Raw genomic sequence first — 12118 nt, 5'->3', positions numbered from 1 at the left:
ATAAATAGTTATTCGGCAAAATCTCTCTCCATAGCAGCCAGCGGTGCCGAGCCCAGGCCTGAGGTCCTGCTGTGGCAAGAGGGCTGGACTGCCATGCTCACTCCCTGGGGACAGCGCCCCAGGGACACGCCCACCCCTCCACATCAGTTCTCATTCGTTTCCGTCCCATTCATTACTCATTTTACATACATGAAACACACCGCAAAGTACATACTAATAAGCCAAGAGCTTTATTGATGCAGCAGGCACTTTACAATGAACCCAAGAGAGCCCGTCTTCTCTGGGAAGACGGGATGTCTGTACAAACCCTTGAAGTTTTTACTACTTCAAAAAAACAAGCTCTCCCTTTTACCACAGCCCTTGGATCTGTACCTGCCCAAGTCGTCCCTCCCCCATTTTAAAGAGGCAGAGCACACAGGTACACCTGACCAACGCTGGCCAGCCACTCCAGGAGACAGTTACAATGTCAGTTCTGTGTTACTTGTGGACAAAGGCATAGACTATCAGATCCTGCAAAGGATTTAGGAAACAGACGATTTCTCCCTCCACCTTGAAAATAAAATACACTTCAGCTGATGCATGTCCTGAAATAGTTTAGCTGGGAGTTCCTAGGAAGATGGTCCATTGTCAATCCCTTCTTCATCAGCCTGTGCATCCAAAATTCTTCTCAAGGTAACATGAGTCCTTTTTTTTTTTTTTTTTTTTTTTAAACAGTCTTTCTTGCTGTAAGAACTCTTATAATGGAGCCTAGTCCTCCTACTGCTAATGCCTGTGGGGGCAGGAAAAGGAAAGGAGTGAAATGAGACATGGCTGGCCACGTGGGAGCCTGGCTTGCCAGGGAAGAAGGGACCAAGCATTCCCAGACCTAGGTCCCACCACGTCACGGACCCTCTCGAAAAAGGGTTCCTGCAACAGCACAGTTGAGGAGGTGACAAGAGAGCCCCCATTCTAGGTGTGGAGCCCTGTCCTGGAGCCAGGGGTCCCGAAGAGCTGCTAGCTCGAGACAGCAGAGCTGGGCTTGAGAACACTGTTACCAAGCACATACACAGCACAGCCCCCCAAGTTTCCCTTTTTGACAAGCTGTTTCCGGCCTGCCGGTACTGCCCTAGACACTTAAATAGACACGAGCTCATTATAGCTGCCTCCCTGAGGCCTCCTTAGAAATGCCAGCTGGGCTCGGCACCAAGTTGCCTTAAAGGGACCAAAGGGCCTGGCCTCCCCACCACACAGAGGGCTTGCTCAGCTCCCGAGTACCAGAGCCACCCCCACCAAGCCCAGGAGTTCACCTCCCGATGGAGCAGGCACAGCACACCCCACAGCAGGACCAAAGGCCACCACCGCGGCACAGCACCAAGGCTGCCCAAGTGGCTGACCCCTCAAAACTTTTATGGAGAGTTTTAGATACCGTGTTGGTAATAGCCTGGTCTCCTATACTGACAAGCGAGCTTCCTGTAGCTCTACAGGGCAGGGGGACATTGGTACATAGGCAGGACACGGGCTAGATGAAACGGCCTTGCTCTTCTAACGACCTGAACAAAGGACAGGCACAGCTCTTTATGCTTCAGGTGGATGAAGGCCCTGTTAAGTAAACATTCAGGTTTCTGCCACTGCCTTCTCTGGCCTAGCGAAGCTGCAGCACAGCAGGAAGCCCCTAGAGTTAGCGAGGGGCTCAGCCTGCATCCTCAAGAGCCCCCCAACCGCCACCGCCACCAATGCAAAGCAGCTGCCTCCACTAAAGTCTTATGAAGCCCCAGCTTCAAGCCTGCCTCCCTCCCACCTGGGACTCCCTGTCCCTCTTCCCATGCCAAGTCACCTGTCCCCACGACATGCCCGGCATAAATCAGCAGCTAAAGTAATTGCAATTACCAGAGACAGTGAACCCCTACCAAGTGCTTCCACGGGAGAAGTGATCAGATGTCCCAGGTTGCTTTAGGCGTGGCCCCTTATTATTATGACAATCAGACTGTCCTATGTTATTGTGGGAACTCTAGCCTGCGGATCTGAACCCTAGAACTGGGGCGAGTCCGTGAGCTGCCCGCATGAGCAGTGTGTTCACCTACCTTTTCATGCCATTGGAGTAACACCGCACTGCTGTTTTCTGTGGGCTTCTCAAACCCTTTATAAATGTACTTCATTAGCAAGTCAATGCCATTTCTGTCCAGTGACTGCACAGCCTGCTCAATTTCACTGCTCTTAAAATTTGTAAGCACTTTCAGCACCACGCCCTGGGCTCGTTCCTATAAAGGAAAGAGAAAGGGAGTGACACCCAGAGCCACAGCCCAGGCACATCCATGTCCTCCAAGACCGGCACAGAAATACCAAACCAAGTGGTCAGAACTCTTAGAAACACTGCCCAATTTCTAATTTGTCTGGGATGGTTAAAAACTAAGTGGGCTGAAATACCTTTATTGATTTAAATTTCAAGTATCCCTTATTCATGCTAATAAGTTATTCCACTTATTTTGGGGGAGTAAGTGGTTTGTCAGAGAGAAGCATACCTGCGAAGCCTCAGATTCCACAAGATCCTAACTGTGGAGATCTACTTTCTGAACAGGTGTACTAGGCTGCAGTTTCCCTATGCATTCACCCCAGTAACACAGAAGCCACTTCCCTCTGCCTGAGAGGTGCAGCCATTGATTACATCAAGATGCTGTGACAAGACAGCAAAACCCCAGCTTGAGAGAGACCCCTTTCCCTGGACCAAATTTTAGACAGCTTCTAAATAGCTGTGATGCAGTAAACACAAATGTATCTTCTCACCTTGTTTTTAAAAGGCAGGAAATTTTAAAAGCACTGAAAATACTTATGCAAATAAAGCCTATTCGATAACCTTTAAAGCAGAAACTGCTAAGTCCCATGTGGCATGCTAATTTATAGTTTTGCTAAGCAGCAAGGGCTGGGCCAACTTCTCACCCCATGAGGCTCTGGGGAGAAGTGAATGTTTCTTTGGGGAGCTTTTACTATAAACACCGACAGCTTTGATGTCAGGAGTGCCAGCCAGGAGGCTTCCATGGAAGCACTGCCCAGTGCCAACCCACTCCCTTAGTAGATACTCACGGATGCTAACACTAAATAGATGCTGTCTGAAGCCCCGTGGAAGTCACGCTCAGCTGGGGACACGGACAACCACAACCCTGGTCCCAACACCACCCGGCAAAGCTGCAGCAGAGCCCCCTTTACCTTCACAGCCTGATTCTTGGTGTTGACGGGAGAGTTCCGCAAGGCTGCGTGGAATGCCCGAAGCATGTCCCCTGTGCATCACCACCAGTTAAGGATGGCTAGGCTCAAGCATGTTCACACTTTTATTAATGAACTCATTTCAAAAACAACTCAAGAGAGGAGTCAAGAGATATCCACATTCACCCACCTCCCACCGCAGCTTCCAGGTGGCCACAGCCCGTTCAGAGAGTAGCCTGTGGCTTTCCTGAGCCACAGAGAGTAGAGGACACCTCTGCCAACAGTGCAAGCCCCTCCTTCTGCCGCCCCCTAAAACACATTTGGACACTCCTTCCCTCCCTGGAGACAAGTGCCCTCTTGGGATGACCTGCAGCAAAACCTGACGGAGCTTGCTTACAACTGCTTGGTCCTGGGCACCACGCCTGCCCCATCGGGTCCTGACAACAGTGCGTGGCTATCATTCTCATCTTCTCATTCTCAAAGAAGAATGAAGGCACAAACGGAGATCTCCTCTCAATCCAATGTTTTCTCAGTTAAACTGCTAAAGAAATTAAGATGTGCTAAAATTTCTATCTTCTAAGACCTACTTAGGTCTGTGAGGTCCCAGCTGCTACTAGGAGGGAGATTTATTAATCTAAAAGAAGCTTTTCCCCCAAATATGAGTTGATCCTCTCCCCTCCCCGCAACCTTAGTTGCAATCCTGACACCTTCTTTGCTGAGTTCCAAATATACCACACTCAAAAGAAAATGACAATCTGGGTTAGGTCCCCAAAGGTGACACCTATTTTAAACTGAATTACATCAGCCAACTTTCATTTCCTCATCTGAAACACTGGCTTCAGCCAAAAAGCTTCAAAAATAGAACAAGGAATGGCTTCTACCCAATCAGGTCTCTACTCCTGTTCATGCAGTGATACCTACGTGTGAACAGACAGAGACTCCGGAGCAACGCCTAGTCCCATCTTCCCTAGTGTGGGCTCCATCTTGACGGAGCTGGGCCCACACCACTCAGAAGTCACTCTGGCTGAGCTCCCCGGGCCCCCGCTGGGCCCTGATCCACCTTCCACAATGGACAGACGGCCCACCCCCTATGTCTGTTGGCTTTGGAATTCCTTTCCCTCAGCCAGTCTGGTACCAGCCACTGATAACTTCTACCTTAGAAAACAGTTCTGATTTGGCGTCCCAGAACAATGAGCAGAGTCTCAGAAGCTTAAAGAAATGTAGGCTGGCTCTCTTTGCTAATCAGCATGGCTGGCAAACAAAATCACTCAGGAGATGGATGGGGAAGGACAGGGTAACTAGTCCCCAGGGACAAAAAGAGTCACCCTTTAGTTACCTCTGTAGTGCCGACCTACCAAGCATTCGCTATAGATGTTGATGGGTGGAGGGCCTTTAGCAGCTTGGGGAGTTCTGGGGAGGAGGGAGGGCACAGTATTTATCCAGCTGGCCTCAGGGCTCAGCTTAGAGAACAGGCTGGGGAATGCGCCCCCTTGTCTCCTCTAGATCAGGGCTCCTCAACCACAGCATTAACATTCTAGACCACATGATTGATGTGAGGTCTGCCCTGTGCATCACACAATATTTAGCAGCATCCCTGGCTGCTACCCACTAGATCCCAGCAGGATTTCCAAGTTGTGATAATCAAAGTGTCTCCAAACAATGCCAAATTTCTTCAGGGGGAAGAAAGAGTGCAAAACTGCTCAAAACCATTGCTTTGGACCTGTTCCTGAGGACCAGAAAGTTCTTCAGTGAGGAAGAAAAGGAAGGAATACTTTAAAATCCTTATCCTGTACCAGGTGCTTTCACATGTCCTCTCATTACTGCTATCAACCCTCTGTGACAAGAATCATTATTCTCATTTGGAAGGCAATGTATTTGAAGCTCAGAAAAGGGAAATGACCTGCCCAAGGTCACAAAGTTAAGCTGTCCAGCCGGCCTTCAAACCCAAGGATGCCCAACTCCAAAGCCAAGCTCTTTCTCTAATCCCCTGCTGTCACTCTACCCACAGACCCAAGCTGCATGTCTAGGGCACTCGCTGTGTGCCACCAAGTTTTTTGCAATGTTGTTCCGTGATGCTCCCATGGAACCTGTAAGGCCAGCATGGTTCCCCTCCTTTTCACAGAAGAGGATGCTGAGGTTCAGAGAAGGTGCGAAGTCACATAGCTATAGCATGACAGAGTGAGGTTTACATTGATACACAGCCCATGTTCTTTCTATTTCATCTGCCTGATTCCCTACCATGACTCAATTCCCTATGCAGCAGTAGGACAGGCCTCCTCCTCCTCCTCCCTGCATTTCCCCACTCCAATCAACCAACCTCTACCCCTTCCTCTGGACTTTGTTCTAAGACTCTTCTATTAGAAGCCTGTTCTATAGTTTAAACTCAGTAATATTACTATAAGTCCAATATCTGGCACATGATAGGGACTCAGTAAATACTAGTTCTCCTTCCTCCTCCTTCCCTGGGCCCCACATTTGCCAGGATTTCAGTTCTCATTGCTAACCTCCCTTTCCCCAATCCCAAGAGGTATACTGTCCATGGTAACAAGGTTTCTGACACAGCCACTAGTGGAGAAACTGCACCCACTGGATGTGCTAAACCTAGGCCTCCAAGCAGCCTCAAGAAACCTATCACTAGGGGCATAGCAAGAGAGGACTTTCAACAAGTCCCTGCAGCATCAGGACCAACACCTCAGATAACCAGACCTTATTCTCCCCATCTGTAGATAGTTCTGGGCCACAGGCCTGACCCAGCGTCTTTTGGGATTGCCTGCCCATGAGCCAGGTTCTGCATCAGAACACAGAATCAATCTTCCCTCATGAGGGGTCCTTCTCATGACCCCGATTCACCAATGGGGTAAACAGGGTGATCCTGATGGGGCAGGAAATACAAGTTTGAATCCCCACCTTTGAAAACACATTCCTGTTCAAACAAAGAAAGTCTGAAGGTTTTTGTTTCAAAGGCACGTTGGAGGAACACTGCAGGACTCCTCCCTAAGGTAGTCCACGGGCCTGACTTCCCAAGCTGAGTCAACTGATTAAACACTCAGAATCTGATTTATATACAGCATGAGCCTCCAACCCTGCCCTGGCAAGTGTGGGGGAGGGGCAGGCACTTCCTGTAACACTATTTGAATAAAGAAAAATCCTTCCTGTGAGAATAAGTCAGTTTCCTGTGCTCAAACTGCTAAGGGGCCGAGCGGGCTGTGACAACCACCTCTATTTTTAATCTTGTTTTCTAAATGCTTGCTCTCTGTGGTCACAGGAATAGTCATTTCCAGTCATGAGGCTCTACTTTTACATTTCACTTCATACGGTCTGGTTTTTCTTAGCTCTAAACTACTAGTTTTTCCCACCGCTTCCTGCACAAGAAGGCTATTGCGGGTAGGAAGCCAAAACTCACTTGTTGAACGTGGCTGAGACCATCAAGGTCCACAGCTCAAGGTGTTCATAGGGAACTGAGGACAGGTGCAAAACAGTGGCATTAACCTGGAGGGTCAGATTGATTCTGGGGTCGGAGGTGCACAATCTCTGACCTCAGGGCTGGGCTAGGGCTGCAGCCTTCGCTCCCCCTTGGGTCCCTTCTTCCCCACAGCCATCCACCCACCTATTTTCCTGTGGTGCTGCAATCCGGCCCAAGAGGACAGTGCCCAGGAGCCACCCAGGCTGCTCAATTACTCAGCGGGGGCTCACCTCTGCCCCTCCCTCCCATCAAGCTCGAGAATGGCCCCATTTCCTGCAAGGGAGGGACGGAGTGATAGGGAGCCCAAGCCACGGTCAGTCAGAGGGGATGAGGACACAGGGGGAGACGAGGGCAGGCCTCGCGGAGGAGTGCGGGGCCTGCGGGCGGCAGGCGAGTCGGGCGTGCCTCGGAGCCTGGCGAGCCGGCGGGTCCACCAGGGTCTAGGGGCCTCGTGGGGCCACGCTGCTGGGGGAACAACCTCCGAGGGCCGGAGCCCGGGTCGGAGGGAAGGCGGTGGGGGATACCGGGCTGAGGGAACCCGTTCGAGGGGAGCCGGATCGGAAGGGACTTGGGAGACGGACCTCAGGGGCCCCGGGGTGAGAGGAGTAGGGAGGCCCGCCTGAGGGGAGCGCGGCCCGCCGCGCCGGTTAAGGATATTGCCGCAGAAGGCCGTCCACCTCGCTAGGGTCCGGGCCTGGCTCGGCCGCCGCCGCCGCCGCCTCCTCCTGCTCGTCCACGAATTTGTTCTCGTCAAACTCGTCGATGTCCACCCGACGGAAGCGCGAGGACAGCGTGTTCCGGGCCATGGCGGGGAGTCGGCGCCCGCTCAGCCGGCTCCTCTCCGGGTCCGACCTCGGCTCTACTCCGTTCGGCACCGGCTCGGGCTCGGGGGCGGGAAGCGGCCGCCGGGCGCCTCCTCCACCTCCTCCGCGCGCAGACGCCGCTGTCCGCCCACTTCCGGGCCACGCCGGAACCGGAAGTGCCGGTGGGCGGGAGGGGCGGAGCCCTGTGGGAGACTGGCTGGAAGCGCTGGAGAATCCACCTTATAGTCGTTCCCACGGCCTTCAGCGGGACTTTCATCTTCGGGGAGCCCCAGTCTTGCTGTCTGAGTGGGCGCCCTGTCCCCACGCAGGTCCCAACATCGTGGACGCTATAACTGCGCTCCTTCTTCGGCTTCTCCTGAATCCGAAGAGCCCCTGGCCTTGGAAGGGGCCTGCGCGGCATAGCCGCGGACGCGGGGTGGGGGGGGGGGGGGGGTGCGGCACGGGGCCCTGAGGATAAGGCTCCTGGCTGTCGGGTGCTGGGCAGGCTTCTTTGAGAAAAAAACCTTCGAGCTGAGGGATGAGTAGTAGTTCTACCTCTGGAAGTGACGGAATGGGGGGGCAGGCGGGGAGGGGGATCCTAATTCTACAATCTTAGGAGCCTTGAACGCCACCACTTTGCTCGGAGGAAGTCGCCTCTGCTTTGTACATAGTGATTCTATTGTTAATTGGGAGACTTTACAGACGTTTAAAGTGTATCCAGAAGGCAGACAAGACAATGAAAATATTTGGACTAGGCAACCTCGGGTGTAGCAGTCACATTGGCCTGGTGGGTGGGAGGTGAGGGACATGACCCTGTGGTCCTCATCCTGACAGGAAGGGCGAGGTCCTGGGGGCTGAGAAGCCAGTCCTGGCTGGAAAGGCATATTCTGATGGAAAGCTGAATCCCCAGAGTAAGAGATGGGGAACGATGGGGCTGGGGGGACGTAGTGCGGAGTCAAGAATGACTTTGTGGTGCCAAGATTGAGTGGGCTGTTGGCTGAGGGATTCTGTTAATAGGCCTTAACCTTAGACTAAATTGGGTCTTTGTTTTCATAGAGTTGTACTTTGTTGTTGTTGTTTAAGATTTTAAGTAATCTCTTATGTGGGAAACAGGCAAAAGGAAATGTAGATGAAATTAAATTTCCTTATAACTTGCAGCCCATTAACAAATACTTGAGGCAGGCAAAGTACTACATTCTACCAGAAACCCAATTAATACTTTGCTGGAGGAGAAAACAACCTTAGCTTGACCACAGGTAGGTCTCCAGGATCCTGTGAGTCTCTTAGCATATGAAAATCCTTTCCAAAACTTCCCCTCGCCTTTACCTCCCCCAGCTCCCAAGTGTGTAATCAGTCACTCCTCACAATCCCAGTGCAACTCTGCCTGCAGGTCCTGTCCCTGTGCTTTAATAAAACCACCTTTTTGCACTGAAGACATCTCAAGAATTGTTTCTTGGCTGTGGGCTCCAAAACCCAATACTTCAAACCACATTAATCTCTATACCCAGCGTGGGGCTGAAACTTAGAACCTGGAGATCAAGAGTTGCATGCTCTACTGACAGAGCCAGCCAGGCACCCCTAATTGTACTGTTTTTGATAAAGGTCAATAGTTCAAGAAGTATGACTCGTTTTTATTGTTTCAAATGCTTTTCATTGAACTGTGTCTATAGACAAAAAAATATTGCCAGACTATGATACTTCTTAATCTCAGGTGCTAAAGATCCAGACTCTTACACTAGGAAGTAAGTGCTGAATAAAAGTCTCAGAGGTCCTGGAAACAGGCAAAGCCCTCCTGCCTTTCAGCTCCATACCTTGAAAGGAATATTTGTGACCCAGGCAGGCCACATGACAGCAGAAATTCATATCCCCAGAACAGCCTGGGGAGAAGGAACTTTTAAGCCAGAAATGCCCATTTTAGGGGTGCCTGGGTGGCTCAGTCGGTCAAGCATCTGGCTCTTGATTTGGGCTCAAGCCATGCTCTCACAAACTGTAAGATCAGATCAAGCCCCAAGTCAGGCTCTATGCTGACAGCCGGAACCTGCTTTGGATTCCCTTCCTCTCTCTCTGCCCCTCCCCACCTTGCACTCTCTCTCTCAAAAATAAATAAACCTTTTCTTAAATGCCTAATTTATATGTAAGGAAATAGCCCCCAAATAAACTGGTGACTGAAATAATGGCCCTGCTTATGACTGGATCTCCCAGGCAGGGAGTCAGAATTTAATAAATCTATATATACTATCCTGGCGCACCTGGGTGGTTCAGTTGGTTGAGCCGCTGACTTCAGCTCAGGCCGTGTTCTCTCAGTTTGTGGGTTTGATCCCCGCATGGAGCTCTGTGCTGACAGCTCAGATCCTGGAGCCTGCTTCAGATTCTGTGTCTCCCTCCCTCTCTGCTGCTTCCTTGCTTCCGCTCTGTCTCTCTTGCTTTCAAAAAATGAATAAACATTAAAAAAAATTTTTTTAACCTATACTATGTCAGGGATGACTGTGCTGAGGGTATAAAACCATGCAGGGCCTCACAGTACCTTAGGTAAAGTGGTCAGGAGAGATTTCTCTGAGGAGGTGACACATCAGGGACCTGAAGGAAGTGAAGGAGGAAGCCAAGCAAAGGCCCAGAGACAGGGCAGGTGTGGCATATTCCAGAAACAGGTCATACTGGGGCACAAGAGTGAGGAGAGATGGAAGCAGGAGAGGTTTTGTAGGCTGGGGGAAGGACGTGGTCAAACTCATGGGACAACACTGGAGATTCTGGGCAGTGATGTGATCTGACTCAAGCTTGAAAAGTGTCCCTCTAACAGCTGTATTGAGAATATATGGGAATAAGAGCTAGAGAAGTGATTTAAAAGGTGACACCAATGGTCCAGGTGACAGGCAATGGTTAGCTCAGGCCAGACAGGTGCCAATAAGAGTCGTGGGAAGATGTTAGGTTATTGTGAAAGCAGAGGCTGCAGAATCTGCTGGTGTTTGGATGTGGCATGAAAGGAAACAAGGGAGTAACAGATGATTTCCAAGTTCAGAAAGATGCACATAATCATTACTTCTAAAAGAACTATAAGCATTTGGAAAATACGACAGCAAAGTCCCCTCGCACCATTCAACTTTCTTTCAAGACTAATCCATGCCAGGATTGCCTTCCGTCTGCCCTCTCTTCCTCATACCCATCTACTTCTTGGAAGCCATGGTCTGTGCAAGGCTTAATTCATTCATCCAACAAGCATCCATGTGCTGGGCCTGGAGACTAGATAAACTAAATCAAGTGTCAGCCAAGGTTCTACCCAGAGGGAACTTACAGGCTGGTTGTGGAGACAGACTTGTAACTTTTTTTTTTTTTTTTTTTTTTTGAGAGAAAGCGCGTGTGCCAGTACAGGAGGGGCAGAGGGAGAGTGAGGGAGGAAGAGAAAGAGAGAGAATCTCAGTATGGAACCGGAGGCAGGGCTCAATCTCAGGACCCTGAGATCATGGCCTCAGTTGAAATCAAGAGACGGTCGTTTAGCTGAGTCATCCTGACACCCCCTGGACCTGTAAACATTTTAATTCAGTATATTTGGGGCTAAAGAAAGGATTGCACAGAAAGCTTGGGACATCAAGCACTTGGCTGGCTCAGTTGGAAGAGCATGACTCTTGATCTCAGGGTCGTGAGTTCAAGCCCCACATTGGGTGTAACGATTGCTAGAAAATTAATTAATTAATTAATTAATTAAACGACGACGAAGACAACGACTACAACAAAACAAAAACAAAAAGAAAGCTTGGGACACAAAAGGGAGATAATATACTAATTTAGTGAAAAGCTAAGGCTCATGGCTAGAACCCAATAAAGGGATGGAAGAAGCCTCCCTGGAACCTGACAGGAACAAGGGGGCAACCTGGCTTTAACTAGTGCTCTAAAAGGTGTTGGTTCATATTTGTACATGGCAATGGAGTGACACTGGAGTGATTCATGTTTGCTGGTTGGGGCAACTGCCTGGTCAGAAAGCCTGAGCACCTTCCCTGCTTTGTGAATTCTCCTTTAACTTTCAGGGCCCAACTCAAGTGTTCATTCCACAGGGAATATTAATGTCAATGATACCTTGAACGACTGTTGTGCATTAGATCTTGTGCTAAGAGTTTCTCATGTTCGTAAGCCTCAAAAAATGCCCATTTCACAGGTGAGAAAACTGAGACTCAGAAAAGGGAAGGGATCTGCCAAGAGTCCCAGCGAACAAAAAAAAAAAAAAAAAAGAGGGGGCCCTGAATGCTTTCCCTTGCCACATGCTGCCTCCACTGGAACGTTTATGGAGTTGGGAGTATAGCTGTCTGATCCCGCCTCTCCCTGCCCTCTTCGAATTTTAAATTCCTTCAAGGCAGAAGTCGGGTTCATTCATCTTTGAAACCCTCATCCCCTCCAACCCCAGGACACTGGCGCCCAGATGAAAGCAGCACAAATGGAGCGATCTGCAAAGGTCTACTGAATGAATGAATGAACGAGTAAATGAATGAACGAATTCGAGTCCTCACTGTGCCATCTCCGGGAAGCTGCCAGTCACCCTGGGCCTCGGTTTCCCCAACTGCTCTGCTCCGGAGACATGAAGACCTGAGTAATCCCAGGTGCGGGTCTCCTCGGGGCGAAACTGGGCGGGCGGTACCTCGGCGCTCCCCGCGGCGGGGTAGGGATTGGAGTCAGGGGCGGAGCTAGG

General features: G+C 50.4%; 1 protein-coding gene across 1 annotated transcript; it reads right to left on the bottom strand.

Moving 5' to 3' along the window:
- Window positions 1-207: 207 nt before the first annotated feature.
- On the bottom strand, window positions 208-7588 carry ARPC5L (actin related protein 2/3 complex subunit 5 like). Its single transcript, XM_045468198.1, has 4 exons — window positions 7298-7588; window positions 3181-3253; window positions 2061-2237; window positions 208-769 (listed from the first exon to the last, which is right to left on the bottom strand). Exons 1-4 carry the CDS (start codon window positions 7444-7446, stop codon window positions 707-709), a joined length of 462 nt encoding a protein of 153 aa, XP_045324154.1. The 5' UTR covers window positions 7447-7588; the 3' UTR covers window positions 208-706.
- Window positions 7589-12118: the final 4530 nt, after the last annotated feature.

Source organism: Leopardus geoffroyi, chromosome D4 (assembly GCF_018350155.1).
Source record: "Leopardus geoffroyi isolate Oge1 chromosome D4, O.geoffroyi_Oge1_pat1.0, whole genome shotgun sequence".
In the NCBI taxonomy this organism is placed as follows: domain Eukaryota; kingdom Metazoa; phylum Chordata; class Mammalia; order Carnivora; family Felidae; genus Leopardus; species Leopardus geoffroyi.
This window is presented reverse-complemented; position numbering and strand designations above follow the sequence as displayed.

What these genes read in the sequence shown, in the direction of transcription:
- ARPC5L (XM_045468198.1), bottom strand. Translation starts at nt 7,446, where the DNA reads ATGGCCCGGAACACGCTGTCCTCGCGCTTCCGTCGGGTGGACATCGAC. An exon ending in GTGGACGGCCTTCTGCGGCA is followed by an intron (nt 3,254 to 7,297) that starts ATATCCTTAACC and finishes GTGGTGATGCAC; the next exon opens with AGGGGACATGCTTCGGGCAT. An exon ending in CCAAGAATCAGGCTGTGAAG is followed by an intron (nt 2,238 to 3,180) that starts GTAAAGGGGGCT and finishes TTTCCTTTATAG; the next exon opens with GAACGAGCCCAGGGCGTGGT.